This window comes from Platalea leucorodia (genome assembly GCF_965183815.1).
Source record: "Platalea leucorodia genome assembly, chromosome: 1".
Classification (NCBI taxonomy): Eukaryota; Metazoa; Chordata; class Aves; order Pelecaniformes; family Threskiornithidae; genus Platalea; species Platalea leucorodia.
Genome location: NC_138823.1, coordinates 25,661,106 through 25,685,978, shown reverse-complemented (window position 1 = coordinate 25,685,978; position 24,873 = coordinate 25,661,106). Strand labels below are relative to the sequence as shown.

General features: G+C 39.0%; 1 protein-coding gene across 2 annotated transcripts in view; it reads left to right on the top strand.

The window, feature by feature from the left end:
• The window catches only part of PTDSS1 (phosphatidylserine synthase 1), a 32,270-nt gene that overhangs the window by 1,205 nt on the left and 6,192 nt on the right, over positions 1 to 24,873 (top strand). For both annotated transcript variants that reach the window (XM_082325178.1, XM_082325177.1), the window contains exons 2-10: positions 4,424 to 4,515; positions 6,054 to 6,098; positions 8,349 to 8,473; positions 11,571 to 11,729; positions 15,272 to 15,423; positions 17,436 to 17,577; positions 18,618 to 18,730; positions 20,270 to 20,335; positions 24,404 to 24,503. In XM_082325178.1, coding sequence (XP_082181304.1) covers positions 4,424 to 4,515; positions 6,054 to 6,098; positions 8,349 to 8,473; positions 11,571 to 11,729; positions 15,272 to 15,423; positions 17,436 to 17,577; positions 18,618 to 18,730; positions 20,270 to 20,335; positions 24,404 to 24,503 — 994 coding nt within the window. The remainder of the gene's footprint in view (positions 1 to 4,423; positions 4,516 to 6,053; positions 6,099 to 8,348; positions 8,474 to 11,570; positions 11,730 to 15,271; positions 15,424 to 17,435; positions 17,578 to 18,617; positions 18,731 to 20,269; positions 20,336 to 24,403; positions 24,504 to 24,873) is intronic.

Here is a 24,873-nt window from a genome sequence, read left to right as displayed (position 1 = left end):
CTAGGCCTGATACGCAATTCAGTGTGTAATCTCTGTCTTATTCTAAGAATCCAAACGTATGGTTTTTATCAGCTATGAAAATAATGGTCAAGCCTGGGTTGAGCTGGGAAAGGAGAGCAAGGGGACATGAAATAGTGTAGCTCCAAATGGTTTGAGGTATGCCTTTTCTTGTTTCAGCTTGTGTATGGCCCCAGGGAAGATATTTTTGGTGAACGCATCCCTTGTTCTACCTAGGTAACAAGATCTAAGCTAAGGTAGAAAGTCCCAGGGATCCTTTCTTAACTGAAATCAGAGACATGTTTCTGTGCTTTGGTACAATGTTTAATTAGACACCTCTGCTACAAATGCTCCTCTTGTCCTGTCTCCCCCGGCCCGATCACTTTTCTCACTGTAGGGCTAGTTTAGGTCAAACTTGTGAGTTACAAAGGGATTCTCATCCAGGCATCATTCTGAAGGATTAATGGAATTGATGGCTCACCTTTGGGAGAGGTCTGTTTAATTCTTTCAAGCAGAGGATGAGTGAAGCAGCGATTTCAGAACTATGGAGTCTTCTAGGCCCAAAGAATATTACTTCACTTCAAACAAAATGTTTGTTTGCATTTTTCCAAGAAGATTGCTGGCTTTTCTTTCCATTTGTCTTGCTAGTTTTCTAACTCCCAACTTCTTCGGTTCATTTTCTTCCCCGGTCTGTCTCTGCTCTGCCTCACTTCCTGTATTTAAATACCCATTGGCTTCTCTTTAACTCTTCTCTGTTTCTCCTCTTCTCACGTTGTGGAAGCTACTCTGATTTTTTTTTTTTTCTTTCCCCCCCCTCCTCTGCTATTTCCAACTATCACAGGAGTTTCCTGAATCTCCTGGGTGATACCAGAGTGCTGCCTCTGTTGCCTTATTTGGGACACTACCCAAGCCATATGTACTCTTTGAGAAGCTGGGAGGGAGGAGATAGTTCCCCACATGCTTACAGTATGTGCTCCCAGGTCTGGTCTTTCTATTCCCATCAGCTTATTGCATTTTGGTCTTCAGTGACTGGGTTTGTATTTCCACCTCCTGGGCACAAGGCGCTGTAGACTTCCCAGTAGGGTGTGACAAGTGATTCTTTGCTTCCCCTGTGCTGTCAATTGTTCCGTAGCTCTCCTGGTCAATTTGTTAAGCAGGGGATTGTCTATGATACATTCATACTGATGTTGTTAAGTAAAACTTATTTTTTCAGGAACTTCAGCATAGGCAGAGGAAATTCTGCTTCCCTTAGAGTCTTTCTTGTCTCTTCTGTAATTGTCTTATGTCAGAAATCTGTGAGGGTTCAGACAAACTTAGAAAATGCTTTTCCCTTGGATAACATGGGGTCTCCCTTGGGATCACGGAGAGCTGTTAATACTGTCTTTGAGCTGACAGGTAAAGGTGAAGCTAAACTTCAAATAGCAATAATCTTCAGGTAGCAATAATAATAATAATCCAGAAAAAAAAAATGTGAGTGTGTTTAACTTCTCCATGTTAAAGTGGGGAGTAGAGGGTATTCTGTTTTTTAAAGCACATCCTTCTAGTGCTTCTACAATGGCTGCAGCTGCCTTGGTTATTTCCTGCTGAATGAGCAAGACACAGGCTCCTCTGCTTCCAGGCTGTGCCCTGGCGCCGAGGCGTGGAGCGGCTCTAGCTTTCCCTGTCCTCTTCCTCCCTGGAGAGAGGGATGTGGCCTTTTCTGAGTCTGGACGCAACCAGCAGGAGGGCAGGTGGGTGCTAGAGGGGGTATTTTGTGGAGCACAACAACAGGACTGAGGAAGGTGACAGACTGGTACCTTCTAGTGTGAAGCTGCAGGGGTTTATGGAAGCAGGAATAAAACCTACAAGGATATAGGGCTGTTGTCTTTCACATCCCTTGATTAATGGGGTTGATTAAACTGGATTATTGTGCATTTAGGTTTGATTTGGGGAGTTTATTTTTTCCCACACACACTCTAAATTTAGTGTCCTAGCTATTTTTTCCTCCATTGAGTATCCTCATTTTTTTTTTCTTCTTCACGATGCAATAACTTACTAGTTTACATTTTTGTAATGTGCCCGCATAATGTAGTGCTCTGGAGCCAGGAGAAGAGCAGGAGAGAGAAAAAGGTTATGCAGTTGTTATGTGCTTTGTTTTTTTTATTATTTCTTCTCCAAAAAGCCACAGAATTGAAAAATGCCCCGGTAAAGTGGGTTTAAATTGAGAGAATTTTCATCTGTTCTCCCACATGAGCATTACAAACCTTATTTTTGCTGCACGAATGCTTGTATTTCAAAGTCAGTATCAAAGTTCCTAAGGCTAAGTGAGGAGATGATTTAGCACATTTTCCTGATTGCAGCTTGTTGTGATTGTATCTTTCCTCCAACAGTTACTTTGCTTCCCTGTTTCTTTTGGCGTTCCCCAAAATAGTTCTTCCAGGCAAACACTATAATTTTTATTCTAACGAGCATACGGTAGCGAGTCTCTTGCTCCCACCTGTTTTTACCTGCTTCTGGCAAGAACATTGGATGTCTGTCTCTTTTGAAAAAAGGTAATCTGCAAGCCAAAATGAAACGCCTCTGTCACTCACTTGGAATGAAATGCAGTTTAACACCGCATTCAACATCTTTGTTGGTTTTTGGGGGAAGTGGTTCCAACATGACTAGGACAGCTTTCCTGGAGCTGACTAGTACTCAGAATCCTGACACACAAAGGTGAGGACCATTCAGCCCAGCTGGCGCCACAATTAAGTGATGTGATCACAGCGTCTTTCACTTCTTTCTTGGCCACACCGAACTGTACAGTCGTGTGACTCTAGTAATCTGTTCTCTCTTAAAAAAAAAATAAAAAAATAAAAAAAATCCCCTACTTGGTGGCACCCGTGACAGCATGTGCCTGTGTGTTATTTGCATATGTTAAAACAGGAATGTGGTTTTGCTGTGTGAGCCATGGGAGCCTGAGGCTCTGGCTGGGAAATGCGCTGGGAAGTGGCATGAGGCTTTTGAGATTGCCAAGGGAGCCAGAGCTAAGCTCTGGAACTTGGGCTTCATAGCTGGTGTAAAGTGTCAGCCTGTGCAGCATGCTTGCTGGAAAATGACTGGCAAATCTGGACTGAGCTGCTTTAAAAAAGAAATTGCTGTGCGGAGTCCCTGAGGCCTGCAGAGAAACCATTCATGTTTAATGTACTTTTTCCTGCCATACAGTTAAACTAACGCAGTGCTGAAATGCCTCAACGCTGGAAGTCTGCTGTGGAACTGTTAAGGTTCAGTTTTGAGGGAAAGGAAATAATTTGGCAAAGTGAGAAATATTTTATAACTGCAGCAAATATCTAATGTGCGGTGCATTTATGCTGTCACAGATTCTTTACTGAACCACCCAGAAATGTGACAGCTGCTCTGCCAGGAAGAGCTGTACCCCTCTAAAGCTTGCTGGGAATTTTTTCATATAATGGGTTGGGAATAAATAAATAAATATATTTAAATAGATAAACTGATCCTAAGTACATGAAAATTACCCAGACAGTAAAACTTTAATTTGAGTTGTAGTGGGTGATACATTATGAAATATTAGCTGTGCATGTTATGCTAGCCTGAAGTTTGTTTCTGTTTGTGTTACTGAAGTATCCCAGAAGCTGACTGCTGGTTAGAAGACTTGGGTGGGCTTTTTTTTTTGCTAATCTCACTGCTGTACACTATATTCTACCTGCCTGAAAAGAAAGAAGAGCTTAGTCAAGTTTGCCTTGGCATTCCAAACTGAATTCTTAGGTCTCTCTTCTGGCCATAATATGACAGTAGCACAAATAATACCTGGTATTTTATTCAGAGCTTTAGCTTAATAGATCTAAACGCAAGTTGATACTTTTCCTTGGTTCTTTTAAGTTTTGCTGTCTCTCTGTTATACATGGAATCTAAGCTATGTAATCATTATTTCCAAAGGCTGATCGTAGTCATTATTTGAGCCCTCTCAGTGCTCACCTCAGGCATTTGGCATTGGGAACAGGCCAAGGGAAGTGAAGGGGATTGCGAGCAGCACCAAAACAGCAGAGGGAAACCTAGGAACTGCATTCAGGCTTCCAGAGTTTTTGGTCCAGGTTTCTGTTTGCTGTGTAAAAGTACTTTTGATGACGTTCCTATGAACATTAAAGCAAGAAGATTTTTTTCACCTTGTGTAAAATTTAGTCATTGCTTCTGCATTGACTTCTAACAATGCTTATGGGTTGCATGTATTGATTATATGTTTAACTCTCTTGTAAGAAAGGGATACCCAGAAGTGCAGAGTGAAAATCATTCAGTGCAGTTACTATCTCGACGTGTTATGTAACCAGCATGCTTATTTCTTATGCTTAATTTCCATGTAGTCTTTATTTAAATAATATGATATCTTCAAAGCCTTTCGACTTCATCCTTACAACATACTTTAACACTTTGATGTTGTCTGTCTCTTCAGGGATGATTCTGTCCCAGAGGATAATATTTGGAGGGGTATCCTCTCTGTGATTTTCTTCTTTCTAATCATCAGTGTTCTAGCTTTTCCTAATGGTGAGTAAGGTTTATACTGTTTATACTTCACTTTTTGTAACATGTGAATTTCTCTTTATTGCCACTATATTTATTTTGATTTTTATTAAAGTATCAATTTTTAATGTATTTTTTTCTTTACTCTTTTGAATTACTTTATGTTAAGGAACAGTCTAAAAATGGGTTGCAATCGTACTAAGCGGAGATAACGGTAAAATGCAAGTTATTTATAGCTTGTCTGTATCTAACAAGGAAGTCAGGTTCTCAAAATTAGTGTCTCTATTTGCAGGTGTGGAGTTGCAGCTCAGATTGCTAAGTAATGATGCTGCCAGATCATTCAGTAATGTTTAAAAGGAGTCTGCCTCAGTGTGTTTTAACAGAACTGTCACTCTACAAATTTTCAGAGATATAACACCTTACGTAAATCACCTTACCAGAAGCTAGCGATAGTTAGAAATGGTCTAAGTCACATTACAGTGTAAAACTACAGTTGTTCAGTAGAAGGTTAAGTTGGACAAAAGTTTTGGTAATCGTGTGAGGAGCAGAAAGTGCAAAAAGGTAAAAACCCATGTGTGACACCTAATTCTGTGGAGGAAATGCTGTCTTCCTGTTTTTTGGGGGGTTTTTTTTTGGTTGTTTTTGTAATTATTTAGTTATTTATTTAATTTTAATTTTTACTTATTGCTGTCAGCAAGAGCATAATTCTTGGGTCAAGTCTAAACTGTCTCAGGATTGGCAATGTTCAGGAAAAAAACAGTGATTGTGCTGAGGGCAGCTTTGTATTTCAGAGTTGGGATGTGTTTTTCTCATATTTTAAAAATCATTAATCCATACTTTTCACAAAGTGCTCCCTGAAAAACTGAATGCCAGAGAAAAATGAGCCTTTTGTATGCAGTGGTGAAAGAGCAGTCCGCAGTGCATGCTGAAAATATTTGTTCAGCCCCTTCTTGCTACATAAATGTGTGATTAATGTTTAGAGGTTTTCCAATTTCACCAGATTAATCACTGGCTCTAAAGTAAATAATATTGCCACTGGTAAAGAGCATAGGTATCTTACTTCTTGTGAGATATATGAGATTCAGTTTGGAAGTTTTAGGAGGCCTGTTTGCTAACATTTCATGGTCATCTGAAGGTTAAGCACCATGTTTCTTTGCTAACACACAGAAATTTGTATTTGATGATTTCATTGGGAGCAAGCCATGCGAGAGCTGTGGTCTAGAACCCAGATCAAGAGATCCTCAGGTGATACCTGATATATGGTGTCTGCTGAGCAAACAGCATACTACTGTTCTTGAAACAACTCCATAAAAATAATGGAAAATTTTGTCTGCACCCTACTAATTGGCAGTCTCCTCTTCCTCTCTGAAATCTGCTGTTACCTTTTTTCTTTTTTTTTTTTTTTCTTTTTAGCATAGAGCCCCAACTTCTGGGTGTATTACATAGTTTGATGGAGAACTGATCCGTGCTCATACCAAATCCTCATATGAGATATACTCAAAAATAGTTTATGTGGTTGTTCTTGACTGTCTTCTAATAAGCTTTTTGTTTACTATCTACAGGACCCTTTACACGTCCCCACCCTGCAATATGGAGAATGGTTTTTGGTAAGTTTAAGTTGTGTTTCTGACTTTTTCAGTGCTTCTGCAGGACTGGCTGTTTTAACTTTCAGATGAATGGAATTGTCACTAAACACAATCGTGCATCAAACTTGTGTGAATGTCACTTCCCTCCCACTTCTGAGCAGTTGCTTATAATGTCTTCTTAATTATGTTTGGTAATGTCATTGTAGTTACTCTGTGTCAGGATGGTGTAAATTAAATCACCAGAAAGGGATCATTCATTCTGATACCCTGTTTTAATCCTGTTTTGTCCTTGTGCTTCCTAATCTCCTTCCCCCACGCCCTTCCTACTGCCATCTCTTCCCACCCCAAAAAGGTTTTAATTTTTTTATAGCTACCGCTTATACTATCTGAATTCTAACTAAATCCAGTTTAGTAGTGTGCTTCTCTTCATTATTGGCAAAATATGCTATTACTTTATTAAATTGTATCATTGTATAGCTTAACATACATTTATTAATATTCCTAACATGTATATATTCGTGTTCTTAACTTATAATTTCAGCAAAAATACCTGTAAATATTAGTTGCATTCATAGTTTGGAAAATAATTCTATTAGCTGCAGAACTGAGTGAAATCCTGCTCCTTAAACATCTGAATTACATGGCAAAAACATAAGGAATTTTATTTTGAAATAATTCAGGGTTCACAGAGCATATCCTAGACTTTAAGTACATTTGCAGAGAATTAGGCACATTTGATTTAAAAGCTGATCTGTTTCTTTTTAAGGGGACTGAATGTTTCTCTCCCCAGCCACCTTACATAGCTAAAAATAAGTAGCCTCCCAAAGTAGCTGATTACTCATCTGTTGACACTGAGAGGATACTGCTGATTAGATAGTACTCGTTAAAGAATCCTACTCCTTGTGAAGTTTGGGAAACACAGGTCCTACTGTTCATTTCAGGTTTCAGCAAATGTAAAGTAAAAGGTCATTCTCAATGTTGATACTGTCAGAGCTTGACCCCCTGCACTTCAGGGAAAAGGCTACACGCGAGATCAGAAGCAGCATTTTTCCCTGTGTAATTCTGCTTCTTCTGGCATGGCTTGTTTAGCAGTGCTTGAGGTCTCAGACCTGTTCAGTAGATGAAAGGCAGGTGTAGTGTGTCCTCAACATTTCAGGACACACCCTCACCTGCGGGCTGCACTTGTAGTAGTGTGGCATCTGTTTACCTGATGCGTTTTTAGGATGTACTGCAGAGGACAGCATATATACTTTCTGTTCATGTGTGTGTACTTGAACAGAAGTTGTTCTCTAGCATACGCTGGGGATTAATAACATGTGAGTTCTGGTTATAGTTTAAAATATCTTTTTAGAATTGCTATAGTTTATTTTGGATGTCAGATACTAAGTTTATTCACATTAATCTTTCTGCCTTCCATGACATTGCTGCAGGATACAAGTAAGTTTGAGTGCTAGACTGTGGAAATGGTGTTAGTGTTTATATGCCTCTTTCAAATGTGGTCTTAGATATCTGTGAACTTGTGAATAATGTAAAGATATGCTCCCAACAGCAGCTTCATCTCCCCACAGATATACACCTAGGCCTCTTAACTTCTTACAAGTTTTTCTTTTTTAAAGAAAATCCATATTCAGACATTGGGAGGAGAGAGGTGGTAGTCCCAAATGCAATAGTGTTTCATAAGGTATAATGGTGTGAAAACAAATAATAATCATCTTCACCTTTAAAAGCTTCAAACAACAAATTTTTCAGCTCAAAAGGTAACTCAAACATACATTAGTTTATATTTGTAACTACTCTTTATTGCCAGCATAGCTCAGAATTGCCAGATGGGATTATTGAATTGATCTTTGTGTTGAAATCTGCATATAGGCTTAGGGACCTGCATTAGTGAGACCAAGAATACTTAAAGCAAAGAGACAGAGCTAATCCAATCCTGGGCTCCTAATGTATCTCTTACTAAAGAGCTTCCTGATCACAGCCTTGTACTACTTGTCTAAACTGATTAGACTGATTTTGTTTTGATTGGGTTCATGCAGTCAAGCATATATTTATATCACTTGAAATAGGAGGTGATATGAAGGGCTGAGTGCTCAGAGATTACCGTCTGACTTGGGTCTCTTAAGCTTTTTGCATGTAGCCACTGTATGTAGAAAACTCATCTGTGCAAACTAGGCATGTATAGAGCAACAGTTTGAAAGCAGCTTTTTGGACCCTCTGTGTCTCAAGGAGTTTTGTGAGTGAATATGATTTTAAAGCTGAGTCTTTTTGCAGGTCTCAGTGTGCTCTATTTTCTGTTCCTGGTGTTCGTGCTCTTCCTTAACTTTGAGCAGGTAAAAGCAGTGATGTACTGGCTGGATCCTAATCTTCGATATGCCACAAGGGAAGCAGATATTATGGTATGTATCCATGGCACTTTATTGGACATGTTGGCTACTTTAGGCGTGTTTTACATGAGTGGGAGGGGTAAATCTGAATTTGCTGGCATAAGCAGTGTGAGTTTGTGCGGTCTATACTTGACAGAGTCAATGAGCCTTTTGTTTCAATTGCTATTTATTTACATTGAAATCAATTGGTATGAAAAACAGTCTTCTCTGTATTTTTTCTAATGCAGGTGTTCAGATGAGTGTGCAGTTGGGAGTGTAAGATATGTTTGCACTGGGGTGGTTTTGGATTCCTTTAAACAATAGATATGAGCCTGGATACTGAAAATAGACTTAGCAAGGTAATATCTAAATGAGGCCTCTATGGTGTGTGTGTCCCAGATTGGTTTGGGGTTTTTTTTGATGCCACAATGCTGCACTCAAAGAACTGGTCTCGCCTTATTGCTCTGAGCTTAGTACATGACTGGTATGCCACTGAGTATGTGGAAATCCAGGTACAGTAACTGCAGGGCTCTGCTGCCTTCCAGTCACCCAGCTAAGCACTGGTGCTGTTACCATTGCAAAATTACTTTCATAGATCATGATCTGGAGTGGCATGGAAAGCCAGGCTTGTTCCTCTGCCTGCTGAGCAGCTTGCGAAGAGTTTTCAATACAGAGAACATTCCCCTTCAGGTGAGGACACTGGCACGAGGAGTTGAGGTAGTAAAAGGAAGCCTGGGAGAAGTACGTGAGGTATGTTGGGAGGCAGGCAGAAGAGGGTGTGGGCTTTTGAGCATCAAGCAGAAGAGGGTTACTGCATGGAGAGGCGAGAGTTGCCAGTCTTGTTCTCTTCACTATCGCATCAAACTACTGACCAGCGTGCTTCCTTGCCCTGGGGTTGGCGCATCTGCTCACCGTGGTCACCTGTTGTATAGTAGGTGATGTTACCAGACTCATGCCTCAAGAGTAAGGAAATACACTGGTTGTCTTTGGCAAATAGCAATTTACTGCATATGCAAACTACTGCACAGCACCTAATCAGCAGTGGCTGCAAACTCCTGCCCTGTGGCACATAAGAGGGAATGGAAGTCTTTACAGTGCGGTAAGCTTACATTAATTCATTAATAGTGAGGGCTGCATACAGGCTCCTTATCTGGAAAACTCTGGATGCTTCAGGTGTTGCCCCTCAGCTGATCAGCAGTACATGTTGTGCAACTCCAGCATCCAGAGCAGGGCTGTGAATTTCTGTTCTGCAGGAGATGTGTGGTGGTGGTGAGGCATGGGCAGCCTGCTGTTAGGGCAGTGGGAGGACACACTGCTAAATGGAGTGTGAGCATGGGAGTTAGTGATGTTGCTGAGCAACAAAAGGGAGCTGAGACGAGGAGTCTATTGGTAAGTCAGATTCACCTGGCTCTCCTGTCATTTAAGTTAGAAATAGATTCAAGTCAGAGGAGTAGTGGTATTACTACTGGCACAGAACCACAGTACAGCAGATTGCTTGACTGTAGCAGTCAGTGGAAACTTACTCTGTACTACTTGGAGTAAATTTTTAAAGGGCAACTATAATGAAAGCTGCAGCTTTGTCTCTTGCACAGGGCTGGCAAAGTTGCTTCGGTACAAAATAAAGTTCAGCACATTTCACTGTATGACTGGCAGAGCTGCAGCTGGAAAGATGAGATAGAGGGCAAAAAGCCCCAGTAAAAATAGAAGCAAAAAAGCAAGAGCCCCGGAAAAAAGCTCACTTTTAGAGTAACCTCGTTGTGTTCACTCATTATAGAGCTTCAGATATCATGGTGTAGCTAGGAGCCTGCACGTTCCATTGTGCATTCTGCGCTTCTCATGCTGGCAAATGAGCCAGTTTCAGATCTATTTGAGTCTGTGCACTAAAGCTGCAGCTTTGCCATCCTTAGGACAGGCGGTGCACCTTTCTTTGAATGACCAGCAGCACTGGCATGTGCGAAAAGCAATACCATGCATTCACTTCAGGGAGCACCAACAGTGAGGGTTACTTACAGTTTCATAGTGGGACGTAACTGCTGGCTGATAGAAGTGTTTGTGTGAAATTGTGCATTCTTCTTATGGAGACCAGGATTTAAATCTTTTTCTGCCATCCCCGTTTCAACTTGATCATGGTTCATTTGTGCAGGATTAGCAATAATTCTGGCCTGCAAGAGAATCCTTACTTAATTCAACAGCACTGAGCAGTGCTGTGTTGTCACCTGCAGGTGGCAATGTATATTTTAGGAGGGTTGGAGAGTAGAGATTTTTTTAAATGTGTGTTTCCAGTTGGGAATAGTTCAGTTTATGCCCAGTGAGGAGACAGAATCCCACAGATGCAGCCTCCTGATGGCATACCGATTTTTTTCTTTTTTTGTTGGGCAGTGATTTCTAGCACTTGCTGTACATGATGAGAGAACACATTTCCCTTGTTATTGATGACTAGAATATTAATTAATATTCTTAAAGGAATCTGCCACTCATCTGTGACAAAACAGTTGCAAGTTCCCTTTGGTGTTTTTTTGTTGTTGTTGTTGGGTTTTTTGGGTTTTTTTGTTTTGTTTTGTTTTGTTTTAATTCAGCCCTGTGACTGATCTTTCTCAATATGAATGTGTTCTGGGAAATTGCTTTTGTGAGGAAAATAAGACTTAAAAGATACTCAAATGAACATCGAGATGAGTAACATAACATCACAAGCTGGTGAGGATTAGCCACTGATGAGCCACGTCTGAACACCAGACAGCATGAAAATGGGAAAGGTGGCTATTTCAAATCAAGACACCAAAGAAAAGCAAATAACTATTTTCTGGAGTATTGTTTGCTGGTTTTATTATTATTGATTTTATTGCTCCTGCTGTTCCTCTGTCACATAAGAAATACGCTCTCCTTCAGGCACCAGGGTCTATTCTATCTGCTTTTAAATTAGAGTTGTACTGTGATGACACTGAGTCTTAATACTGAAAGTTTTCCTGCAGAGTTTAGAAGGACAAGAAAGCAGAGTAATGCTTCTTTCAATATCCTTATAATTTCAGGGTTGTTGCACTGGATAGAAAGAACTTTCTTCATTCTAGTGTTTCTGAAGTTGCCTGTTGATTGAAGTTTTTTGTTGTTTGGTTGGTTTTTTTTTCATTAACAGGAATATGCTGTGAACTGTCATGTTATCACCTGGGAGAGAATCCTCAGCCACTTTGATATATTTGCTTTTGGGCACTTCTGGGGCTGGGCTATGAAGGCTTTGCTGATCCGCAGTTATGGGCTGTGCTGGACTATTAGCATCACCTGGGAGCTCACTGAGGTAGGCCACCCATAATCTTAATTATAAGCAAATGTATAAGACTTGGATTGTTCTTGGGGGAAGCGTGTATGTTACTAGAAGGATGACTCACTAGTTCTCAGTATAGATTTACATTTTAAGCCTTATAAACCAGATGCTGAGCAATTGATGCAGTTGCATTAGTGGACAACAGCAAGCTGGGGTTTAGGTAAGTGACTTACTACTGCTTGAATAGGAGGGAAGTCTAGGCCAGCCTTTTGGTACCATCCATAATTTGTTTATCTGCTGTTACGGGAGTCAACACTCGTGCTACTTCAGATGTTGACTAATATTCCCTGATTCACAGCAATTGTTCTCCTTTTTCACCTTGCAGTATCTGTGATCTACTGTCATGATCCCCTTACCCCAAATACAACAGTATTACACATTGTGTATAGTCATGCAGACTGTACAGTGAAATGAAGTTGAGGGGTCCCCAAGGAAGGTGTGAGGACCCATGAGGAGAAGTCTATATGGAATGGCAAGACACTATTCAGTGTGGTGTTTTCTGTCATGACACCTGAGTGCATAGCCCTTCTTTTGTTAGATTGTACCCCACAAGCCTAGCTTATTCATGTTCACTGACATAAAAACGTGATTTTTACTAGACCTGGATCTAAGCTAGTTCACATGCAGTGTAGTCCCCTGCACCATGGTTTTGGAGGACCACTGACTTATTTTTGTTGTCTAGCTTTACCACAGTTCTCCCAAGCACATGCTTGAGTCATTTGACTGTTGGCACTTTCAAATCCTATTTTGATAAAAAAAAAAAAAATACAGATACTTGACTTGATTCAGTCAATTGACTGTTGCTTGGACTGCTGGCCCTTATTGTTAGATTTATTTTAAGAATTCAAGCCGATTAATTGCTACTCTAAATATTTTCATTTGCATGTAACCTAGAGCTTGATTAGTAGAATGTGTATCACCTAAAATCCAAGAATGCGTTTCTATAAAATGAGTTTAACTTCATTATATTCTTTAATTGGGCAATTCAGAGAAAAAAAAAATCCAATTTTTATCTGCTTTTGGGACAGCGTAGTCTAACCTGTCACAGTTAAAATACTCAGTGTAGATGTAAACACCTGAATTTAGTCTTTGAAATCATAGTTTTCTGTAGAGCTTGCTGTCTTGAGAATGCATGGCTCATCTGACAAGGCATTTATAATTCAGAAACATAGATAAGGATTTAGTTGTCTAAAATGAAACTTCTGGGTTTGAAAATACTGGTGCCATGAGTTCCTTTTCAGAACATGTTTTTGTTCTGTGACATTGAAGGATACACTGTTTTCTAAGCTATTTTGAAACTGCTTAAGATTGGGATTTCACAAGTACCCATCCACAAAAAACAACTTTGCTAGTTATTGTACTCAGTTTTTGTCTCTGTAAAAGAATAAATTTGGATTTGTTTCACACGCAGTCTTATCATTCAGTTGATCATCACACAAGCATCGTCTTCAATTTGACACCACATGGGGTGTCTAGTATTCCCTGTTGTTCAAAGGGAGATTATTGGAACAGAGAATGTGTTGGGTACGGTTCAACATATAGAGAGGTTATCACCACTCAAATGGATTTTTAATGAATTGGTTAATTCAGGAGAGTCATTAGAAACCTACAGAAGTTATCAGGGCAGTTACATAGGGATTTAGCTGTGCATCTCCTATTAGCATTAATGGATTTCAGCTGGCTCCCTGTTCTGAAATGGAACACTTGGCTCGTGCTCTGTACCGTCAGGTTAAAGTTGGGATGCAGGCAGACCTTGGTGTCTTGTTCTGAGAAAACAGCTAGCACCTTAGAGATGGTCTGGCTAACACCTGTGCTCTGGTTTTTGCTGCCTTACTATCTGTAACTTCTGGTGTCTTAGGCTGGATTATTGCAGATGGAGATTTGTAGCCTAGTGCCCCTTTCAGGTTAAATTAATTTAAACCATGAAAGGGAAACTGTAGCAGGATAATGAGCAACATTGTATAGGTTGGGTCCTGAAGAGAAATTCAAGTTTTCTTTTCTACAGGTTGACCTTCCCATAGCCTTGTCAAAAAAAAAAAAAACCCAAGTTGCTTTGATATACTTTTGCAAGAGTTTTCAAAGGAACTGTTATTGTCAATATCAGTCACTGCAATTTATTATAAATGGACCAGTATTCATTCTTACTGTGTACAGAAAACATTCTTACTCCTTTTCCAGCATCTGATTTTTTCAATATTTTATTTATACATTTGTTAAAAAAAGATGCTTTATTACAAAATCATACCAGTAGTCTTCCACAGACACAGTGTATGTACATTAACTGACAAAAATTGTACTGGTTTTGTGGAGGTAAGAATATTTAGTTTGCTATGTGTTTTGTTAAGCATCTCCTTGAATATTCCAAAGGGACTGCTTAGCACATGGCTGTCTTGGTTTCCAGTCCACAGCTAACTTTTTCAGTCTGTTTTTTGGGTTGCTGTGATTTTTCTTCTAGAATAGAGAGTACAATTATTTTCTCTTAAAGGGAAATGAGAGGCACTGAATCCATTTCTAGCTCTCAGTAAATTCTGTTTATATCTTGCCTTAACTCTCACCAGTTGTCCTCCTTCACTCTATCAAAAGTGTAAACTCACCAAATGTATCTGCAAATACATTTAATTGCATTACTAATGCCTCACAGTGGTCTTCAGTTAAATTGAGGATTCAGGAAGGAACAGTTTGCTTCAGAGGTAAATGACTTGTACACTTTCCAGGGGAAATCTTTAAAGGACTGAATATGTTTTGATATATCCAGATGGTGTCAGCTTTTCAGTCTGATGTTGGTTTGTTTCTGGCCTGTTTTCCAGTATCTACATTGTAAATGTACCTTCATCATTAGTGCTTACCAGAGACCAAGTAGGAAGGGAGAGTGGAATATCCTCTTAACTTCTTGAGCTGTTCTGGATCAAGTATAGCAGCAAAGCTTGTAGTATCTGAAATATTGATGAACTCTTAGTCTTTTTACAGTCACTGAATTTCCTAAAAATAGTAGATGTAAGAAAGAGTTTTGAAATAGAACAAGTATGAAGTCCTGAACTCCAACATACTTTAGCACTGACAGCTGTTACAAATGCATCCATTCTACTTACTGCATCTTGGTGGTGGTTTAGAAAACATACTTCTTAAAACTATTTAGCAAAAATAAAACAAAGATTCTCTTCAATTTATTTTTAAAGCACGAAACACCTTCTTTCCTCCAAGAAATGCAGTAGTTTTGCTTCTTTCATGCATTTCTGTGTATTGTCTTTGAGAGGCCAAGAGCTGCATGATATCCTTATATACAGCATAGCCCCAGCAGGGAACGGTGAGAAGGAAACCTCTGATGTCTTGTGTGATTCTGTCCAAGGCCTTCTGAAGTTAATGGAAGGATGCCCATCAAATTTCGGTGATTGTGGCTCCTGTCCTTGAATTATGACATTTACTGAAAAGCTGATTTTTGAATGTGTACTTAAAAAGTGAATTTGTATGAATTCTGTGCTGTTCCTCACCCAGAATCTTTTTGCTGTATTCTGTAGCTCTTCTTCATGCACCTTCTGCCTAATTTTGCTGAATGCTGGTGGGATCAAGTCATTTTGGACATCCTGCTTTGTAACGGGGGTGGCATCTGGTTGGGCATGGTAGTTTGTCGTTTCTTGGAGATGAGGACCTATCACTGGGCAAGCTTCAAGTAGGTCTAAATTAAAGCTTCGTAAACATTATGTTTGATGTTATAATATTAAATTCATTTCCTTGGGAAGTAGACCTTTTCTTCGCATATGTAAGACGCATGTAGTATAGAAATAGCATGCAATCTGCATGTGCTAACAATGCAGTAAATTTATTTTAAATGTTAAAAGTCCATCTCGTAGTAATGCTACTGTACAGCACATATTTGTAAATATGATGATGTATATATCATTTTCCTTTGCAATCTAAGTTACAAGCATTGATGCCAAATGAAAATACAGAGTAGTAAAGCTGTTTGCATTTTCAGTTTATTTTCTACAATTTAAACTTTGAAGAAGGCAGTGAACAAAATGAATTGTAACTGTTTTCTCATTATACAATGTGTTTAAACTAGATTTGGGCTCAGCTTGATGAGGCATTAGTGTGACAATCTGTCAGCACGAGTTGTAATTGCAGAAGAGGAATCAGGCTGATTGTACCTGTGCTGTGAATTGCCTTACCCCATTGCTGACCCTCTATAATAAATGGAGTAATTGCAAGATAAAGTAGCATTTGTTGTGTAAAAGGACAGCAGCTTGTGGCCTAGTAAGTGTCAGTTCCTAGCTGTCCAGGTATGGTTTGTACTATAGTATTTTGCCCCTCTCCTGCCTTCTTCCCTGCCAGTTGGTGGCAAGCATTGTTACTTGCATGTTACCAATGGTATAGATGAAACAGGATCAAGTACAATGAATTGCCAGATTGCCTTGAGAGATGGAAAAGGAGCTCAAATCTTGACTTTCAGATTTGTACCCTGCATGAACTTCTGTGCTGCTTTCTTTTCATACTCACAAATTTGTTAGTTGCTCTGAGAACCATCCAGCCTTTATTCTCAGTTCAATTTTCCCACATTTCAGTTCAGGAGGAATAATTAGCATTATAGAGTTGATGGTCCCTCTGTTTTCAGAGAGCTAACTGAAAGTTAAAACTTTTTAGTTTTCAGTTATTCAGCCAGAATGTCTATGGTAGGATTAGTCTTTATTATCTTTGTGGAATAATTTTTCCTCGTGTTCTTTTAAATGCATGAATAGATTTTTTTGGAACTTTAATATGAAGAGGAGCTGCATAGAATGAGCAGCTTTTGCTTGTGCCCTTTTGTTTTCTCTTTCTTTTTTTGTTGAATAAACATGGATCTTAAAGGTTAGAAGGTTCCCCCAACCTAAGATCCCACTAGCCTAACAGAACACAAGTATCAGAAATAGCAAATCTGGATCTCCTTTTTTGTCTAGAAGGGTCAGGGAAATAACAGGGTGAAAACTGACTTCCAGCCCTGCTAGTCCTCCTTCAGAAAAGGAAACTCTGAGGTTTTTCTTAGATTGCCTGTTCTTTGGATGCTGAATTAATCATCTGAATTAATGTTATCGAAAGCAAGAACCAGTAATGCATCTGTCAGATGAACCTCCATTCACATCCCCTTTCAAGTGGGAATTTAAAAGCCTTCTAGCTTTTAAAAGTGCTATCATATCTCTCCAGAAGATTTGCATGCATCTAATATCAGAACAGCAGGGGTTGTATACGCTGTGAGTGCAGTATTTTCAAACCCTTATACAATTAATGAATAACGAATCTGACGCATTCTTGAAGGATTGATGTCAGTGAGCTCTAGAACAAGGAGTCTTTGGGGTAAGAGCATTGGCGGCATACACTAGGAAGAAATACCCTCTAGACCTTCCAAAGGGGTTGCAGAATCACAGTCCTTGTTTCTTTCCTTCATGGAGAGAATGGTAGATATGTTTTGTAGTTAGTTACTGACTGAGGATAGAGGAGGGTGGGCTTTCATAGCAGAATGCACCCTGACTGCAATGCTTAATAGGTTTCTTTATTCACCCTTGCCTGGTACACAGTTGTGTCTGTGAAGATCTTTGCTGTACAGCAAGAAAGTGTGATTGTCCCGAAACATCAGTAACATGGCTATTGCTTTTTTTTTTTTTAACTTGCATATTCCTTGTATTTACTCCAGCCGTTCTCTTTTTCTAGGGACATTCACACGACCACAGGGAAAATCAAAAGAGCTGTATTACAGTTCACCCCAGCCAGCTGGACCTATGTCCGCTGGTTTGACCCTAAGTCTTCATTTCAAAGAGTGGCTGGAATCTACCTTTTCATGATCATTTGGCAGGTAAGAAATAAATTCTGTGAAATCAAAGCTGCCATCAGCTCAGTTACTGACTGTGTTTGGCTAGAAGATATTCTAATGCAATTATGTCTGTCATTGAAATACACAGTTAAATGAATTGATAATACAGAATTGGGCAGGGCATTTTTCATGGGAGTTACATGATAGTTCAGGAGTGTAATTACAGAATCTGTGGAAAAAAACAAATGTTACAGATTGCTGTACTGGCCATCAGATTGCTCTTTGCAATTGATACAGTTTTAAAAACTGCTAGGCAGTGGAGTTTTGGGTGGGGTGGTTTTTTGTTTGTTTTGGTGGGTTTTTTTGTTTGATTGGGGTTTTCTTATTTTTGACTTCCCCCCCCCCTTTCTTTCCCATTGACTCTTGGATAGATTACTGATACTAGAAATTCTGGCCTTGATCCAGCAAGACTCCATAATATGTCCCAACTGCTTTGGTACTTCGTCATGCAAATGCTAGCAGACTTCACTACAACCTAAATTTTTTTTTTTTTTCCTTCCCTTTTCTTTTCTTCAATTTGCTGAATTTAGTCTTTAAAAGGAGGACCAGAAGTGTGGTGTTTTGTGGTGGATTTTTTTGTTTGTTTGTTTTGGGGGTTTTTGGTTTTTTTGTTTTGTTTTTTTTTGTTGTTTTAATATGATCTCTTCTATTCCTCTACCAAATTTACCTCAGTCATTCATACCTCATTTCGGGTATGAAAGTTATCAGAAGACCTCTGCAGTGTGAATTAGTGTCTGGTCATTTAATGGGTTTCTGGAAAAAGAGCAAATACTTTCGTAGAGGTGTCTAGGGGAGAATTCTTTGTTTTACTAGTATATCCCTTGCTTGTCCTAGAGTGGGAATCTTAGACTGTTTAAATCCTCAGTCTAACCAGCATGGCTATAGGAGAGCATAAGTAGTTTTCCTTCCGTGTTTTGGTTCCTATATTAATCTTTGTGTACATTTTCTGTAGTAACTCATTAATTAATGAGTTACATAAGTTGGACACTGTTAACTAACTTTTTTTTTTTTTTTTTTTTAAGCTGACTGAGTTGAACACATTCTTTTTGAAACATATCTTTGTGTTCCAAGCAAGCCACCCTTTAAGTTGGGGGAGAATTCTCTTCATAGGAATCATTACAGCACCCACTGTAAGGTAATTTTGTTGCCATGGTGTTTTTTCTTATGTTTAAAGTAGCTTGACTTCTAGGCACCCAAGAACTGCATATAGTTTGTGAATAAGTACAACACATTTAAAAAAATTTATGCTTTCGCCACCATGAAAAGCAAAACAATCATCACTTTTCAATAAAGTGTATTTTTTGCCAAGTAAACTAATGAGATAAAATGTATATAAACATCTGTGTTTCCATAGGGATGCTGAACCAGTCTGTTCCATCTTCTGTTTGTATAGCATCTGCCTGTGTTGTGAGTTAGCTGCATATGTTATCCTTAAGGACTGCATGTGAAAGTATCCAAGTTGATGAGTCAGATGCTCACAAAATTGTAGATGAGGAAAGACAGAGCTGTTGGTTTTTCTAACTGAGCTCCTTATTCTGTTTGTCTACAGGAAATATTAGCATGTTATAAGAAAAGATAGAGCATTACCGTATTCTGAGTAACAGAACAGTATATATGCAGTGTTAACAGTTGTGTAGAAACATTAACCTGCTTTTAGTCATGCACAGTATTTCACATTGTTAGCAGAATCCCCTTAATTTTTTTTTCCTGTGACATAGCTGGAGGCAGACAAAATGCATGCCATTTTGAAGTTAGAGGCAGGGAATTTCCCATTCATGAGTAAAGTGACATTACCTCGGACAGTTAAATGGCAGCTGTGCATTGGCTTATTCCTAAAATACAGCTGTTAGCATCTCAAGTTATGTGCAGTGATTTCGCAGTTAACTAAATCACCTTAAACATCCTATAAGCTCCTGTATAGGTGAGCTTTTAAGTATTTTTATGGCACTTGCCAACCTGTAGAAGTCTTTATTCTTAAACAATCCTTGTATTGTTGGATTAATAACACTTGTCTTCCCCATCTGTCAGTGGAAATCAGAGACAGAGACTCTTGGAACTTTGGTCCTACTTTTTTGGAATTTCCCTCTCTTAAACTCTTAAAATTTAGAAGCATAAAGAGCATAAGGAAGAGAGCAGAATGGTCTCCAGACTGTTTTCAAAATAGTGAGAAATTCTGCTCTGTTCTTGAGAGGAAAACATGCCAGTGGTTAGAGCACTTACCCAGGATATGGAATGGCCATATTCAGTTTCTTTCAAGATTCAAACCCACACCTGTCAAGAAAATGCCATTGTTAATAAATTAAAGACAAACTGTGGAAAAAGTGGGGGATTCTCTAGTTCTTTCAAAGCTGTTGCACTTTGCCTAAAAGAATTAGAGATTCAGTGGAGAGGCGGGAGACATACGTAGCTTTGTTAGCCTACTGGTTTGGGTACTTTCCCAGTCCTTGCTCTCAGGATTGTTTTCTGTGTTGTTTCAAGCTATTCAATCTATGTGATAATCTGTCCTACTAGAATTGAAGCCATCTGGTAGACATCCAGCATGATTGCATGTGATTTTAACCATCAGCACTTCATTTTCAGTATAGATACATTTGTAACATAAACTTGTTTTCTAAATGTAAATACTCTGGGGACTTTCAACTTCACTGAAGAATTTTCTTGTTTCTCTTCTCAGGCAATACTATGCATACCTCACAGATACGCAGTGCAAGAGGGTGGGAACTCAGTGCTGGGTGTTTGGGTAAGTGTTCTTGCTGCATTCTTGAAGCATTTGGACAAGTGTTAAGTATGAGTCCAGCACAGGGACAGGCTTTGCATGAAGCCGGTCCTTGTCTTGTGTTGTTTTTAGTATAAAGAACAGTATGGAGAGATTTTCTTTTTTTTGCAAGTTCAGAGAAAAGGAAAATTCTGGATTTGGAGGTAGAACATGGGAAGTGATGGAATGAGTAAGGAGAAGAACAGAAGGAAGAACTAGAAACTGCTGGATAAAGCTAGGCTCCTTCAAAGTAGCATTGGCTTTGCTGCCCATATTCTCAGTCAGGTGAGAAGGATGAAGCTTTTGCCTCTGCCGCTTGCCTGTCATTGGAGCAATGTTTACCTGGCTGTCAAGGTGGGCATTGCTGCTGTTAGCAGAATCGCAACAGAAGACAGTGAAACAAACCACGGTTATCAACTATTTCTATTCTATTCTATCCTCTAAGAGGGAAAAGGATAACGCTATGAGCGATGGTTACCTTGGCTACACTCTCTTTCAACATGTCTCTTGGAGGAGACCTTTAAATGATTTGCATGATTGCTTCTGGTGAGAACTTCCTTCTCTAGATGGCTTGACTAAAATGTACCATTCTGGAAACCTAAAGCATATGCTATTGTAGAGTTGTAAATGCTTCTTGTAAATAAGCAGCATGGTAGTGTCCCTTCTGATTTATGACTTGGAAGTTTACAAATGGGAAAACATGAAAGATCCTAGATCATGTCTTAAAGAAAAAAATGTGATATATATTTTAAGAAACTATTCAAGAAGCTAGTTTCTGATGGCAATGATTTTAAATTAAAACAGCCATTTCATTCTCTTTGTCAAGATTAGTGTATGTCTTATTTCCAGAATTGTCTGAACCATTTTTGTGTTTCATAGAAGAATCTATTACTATTTTAAATTGGAACAGATTTCAATGAGCCATAAAATACTCAGATCTAATTTAGAGACAGTGCTCTGGCAAACTTGCCTCACCTTTACTGTTAGTCTCAGGGATGTTACAGAGTTTTAGGAACAGTGCTGGGCTGGAAGGCATGTTTCCAGGTGCGCTACACCACCATAAAGAATACCCCTTTCTCAACATTTAATTGAGATGAGCGCAGACCATGCTGCAATGTAATTGAAGGGATTTCTACTCTTGTTATAAATGTACCCTGGAGAACATGACATGTGTCTCCTTGGGTTTGGCTGGGCTTAAATATTCACCTCTTTCACTGACTTATCACCTTCCTGGATGGATCTGTTACTGTCTTCAACTCATGACGGTAACATCCAATGGGCATGCAACAGGTAGTAACTCTTTCTTGTTTAGTTTTACTGGTGCCGAGTAGGAGTTGATAATATTTTCTGTAAGCCTAAACCTCCTTACTAAGGGAAGATCCACCTCCTCAAAACATGCATTGTGATTCCTGAAGAGAGTCTGTAACATAGACAGTCCTTAAAAAGGCATTGGATTCTTGTAATGATCATGGCAGAGTAACCTGTCTTTCTGGGTTTGGTATGGATGCTTCTTTAGTAGTGAAGATAACTAGTTAATCACACAGTTAATATGACTACTTAATTTACAATTAAAATCAAATAACCTTGCTCTGTTTGTGCATAAACATCTTAGTAGTTACAGATCAACTGTATTAATATTTTGGAGATACGCATTTGAATACAAACATGTTGCCGAAATCTGTATTTAAATTATATAGGAATTGAGATGTTTATATGAAAAAAAATTTCTCAACCATAGATGGTAATTTTAGAGTCTTATAGAAGACACATTTAAACAGTTTTATAATTTTGGGGGAAGAATTTTCAAGTTCTGCATTATGAAGAAAGAAAGAAAGATGAACTTCTGAACTCCTTGATACTGCTTACTTTTCTAATCTGCTAGAAAAAACAGAGCAACGCTAGGAGTACCTGTTGTTTGTTGGAAAAGCAGCATTCTTCTACTAATTTAACTATCCACAATATAATTTATGAAGCAATTAAAAGCAAGTATGTAGAATATTCATATCTGTGGTGATCAAGACACACTTCTAAAGGCACAAATTGCACTTGTAACAGCCTAACCATCGGAATAATTACAATTAGGGCCTTGCATTAGTATGAAACTGTGTTCTCTGCGACTTGACGTATACTGTAGCATCACTCTCAACAGATGAACAGTAAGTGATGTACAGCATGAACAAGGCCAATGCAACAGGTCTGCTGGAAATTGCACCATTTTCATTAAGATGAAGCCTTTCAAAAAGGAGTATCTGTTAGGATGTTACAAGACCGTTTTGACTGAATAAAAACTTACAGTGTCTTTAGTTCTATTGAGTATTCTCATCACCCTTCAGTAGGACACTTAACACCTTTCACTGTTAGCATTCTTCTATCTTTTGATTTACTACTTCTTTAACTGTAATAGCTGTCCTATTGTATAATGTGCTTAACCCAAGTATTCTTGACAAGAATAATGGAAAGAATGTATAAATGCAGCACAAACAGCTGTATCATTTTTTGAGTCCTTGTTGAAAATAGCCTATTGTTTTGTTTATACCTTCGAGTATATCATACCCTCATATGTTTGTTTCCTGATGGTGGTCTTTCTGTTCCCACTGCTGTAGTTCAGTTTAACTATTTTTTTAATCTGCAGCTGGATCAGCAAGAATAATATAAAACCAAGAAAGAAAAATAGTTGGTGACCCAACAGAGTAATACTGCTCTCAAGTTTTTACTAATATGCACCTCATTAATTCGCAGTATTGGTCAATTAGGTGTTACTTCCACAATTCTAAGTTTTGGCCCCACTCATCATGCTGCAAGTCACATTAGATGGTACAGAGAAAGCTGTAATTTATTATTTGCAGCAGGACCATCTCTGCAATACCAGTCATTAAGTCATGCACACATCTTTCCTCCCTCTTGCACGGAGGGAGCTGGGTCCTGTCTGCCCGGCAGTAGAGCTGTTTTTAGTAGCTCCCTGGTTGTGGAGAGTGCTGGTAGGGAACGTGTCCTGCAGTGTCAATCTTGGGAGCCTGGAACACTTGACCTGATGTTAAGTGTGCCTGCATGTGTTTGAGGAGGAGTGTTCATGCATGTGCTCATGTACAACCTCAGAGTCACTACTGAACAAGTTTAATACTTAACTTTTATAAATTTGTTTTCTTCATGTTTTGCTTCAGCTTGAGAAGAGTCAATTTTCTATACTTCTGCTGCACCAGTCATGTTTCTACACTTGTGTTTGTTAAAAAAATGTAATTTTATGTCCAGGACCTATACAAACTAAATATATCTCCATGGCAGATGACTGAAGCTTTGGACTCATAACGCCTTGTTCCACACCAAGTGGTGGACAAGCCTCCATAGCTCTGAGCCTGAAAAGATGTAAATATCTGGTAATGGGTAGAGAGCTGGAGATACTTGTTTTGATTCTTGTAATGCCAGAGAAGAAAGTAAATATTGCAATTCTTCCTCTCAGATTTCTGCCCAAATCCTCTGATACTGTAGTGTGGACCAAAGTTTACAGATAAACCAGAGCAAATGCGTGGATTCTCGGAGAATTTGAAATGCTGCTTCATGTTAATATTCTCATTAAAATCCATCTGAAGCAAGCAAAGTAGCCTATTTAGAATTGTAGTAAATTTACATCCAGTAGAGAAATACCCAAAGCACAGTTCTAGTTCACCCGACAGGGAGTCTATTGGTTGTTCAGCATGGAAAAGAAATTTATATCTGATGAGGGATGAAGCACAGTGGTAGGTATAAACAGAAATTCTCTGCTATTGGCACACGTTCCTGCTTGTTCCCTGGACAAGCAGAGGCTCATGGAATGTGAACTGCCAGTCGATCACTTTTTGTATGCTGTTTATGCTGAAGAAAAGTATAGAAAGAAAAATAAATTTCCCAGAGAATTTCACTTAATGGTGGTGTTGGGGGGTGTGTGTGCTCACTAGAGAGTAGTGCTTGTTTAGAGCTGACAGTCTGGGGTCTGGGTTGTGAATATGTGAGTTAAATCCTTAGTGTTTGTAACCACTTTCCCCCCCCTCCCCGCCCTTCTCTTTCATTTACCCACAGGGTTATTGCTTTCCTTGAAGCTATTGTGTGCATAAAGTTTGGACAGGATCTTTTTTCCAAAACACAAATACTGTATGTTGTGTTTTGGCTTCTCTGCGTGGTAAGTGAGATTTCTCATGTGAAACATAAAGCATTGAAAGCATCTAAATAGCTTCCTCTCTGGAACATTGGCAGCAGGGGATCATTGTGGGGGAATGTTGGTAAAGAGCTTTGTGCATGTCCTAGGGAAAGCAAATGCTACATCATTTAGAACACACTTTGAAAGGAATAGAATAACTTTTTTTTTCTTATTTCTTGACATAGCAGAATATAGCCACTTTACCAGTGCTTAACAATGAAGCTAACACTAGCTATAGGGTGCTTTATGAGAGAAAATGTCGGTTTGATTGAGGCTAACTTTGGTGGTGCTTGCCATAATGCTCACTGGAAAGGGACAGGAGTTAATGAATAGCATTAATAAGTAATGCATG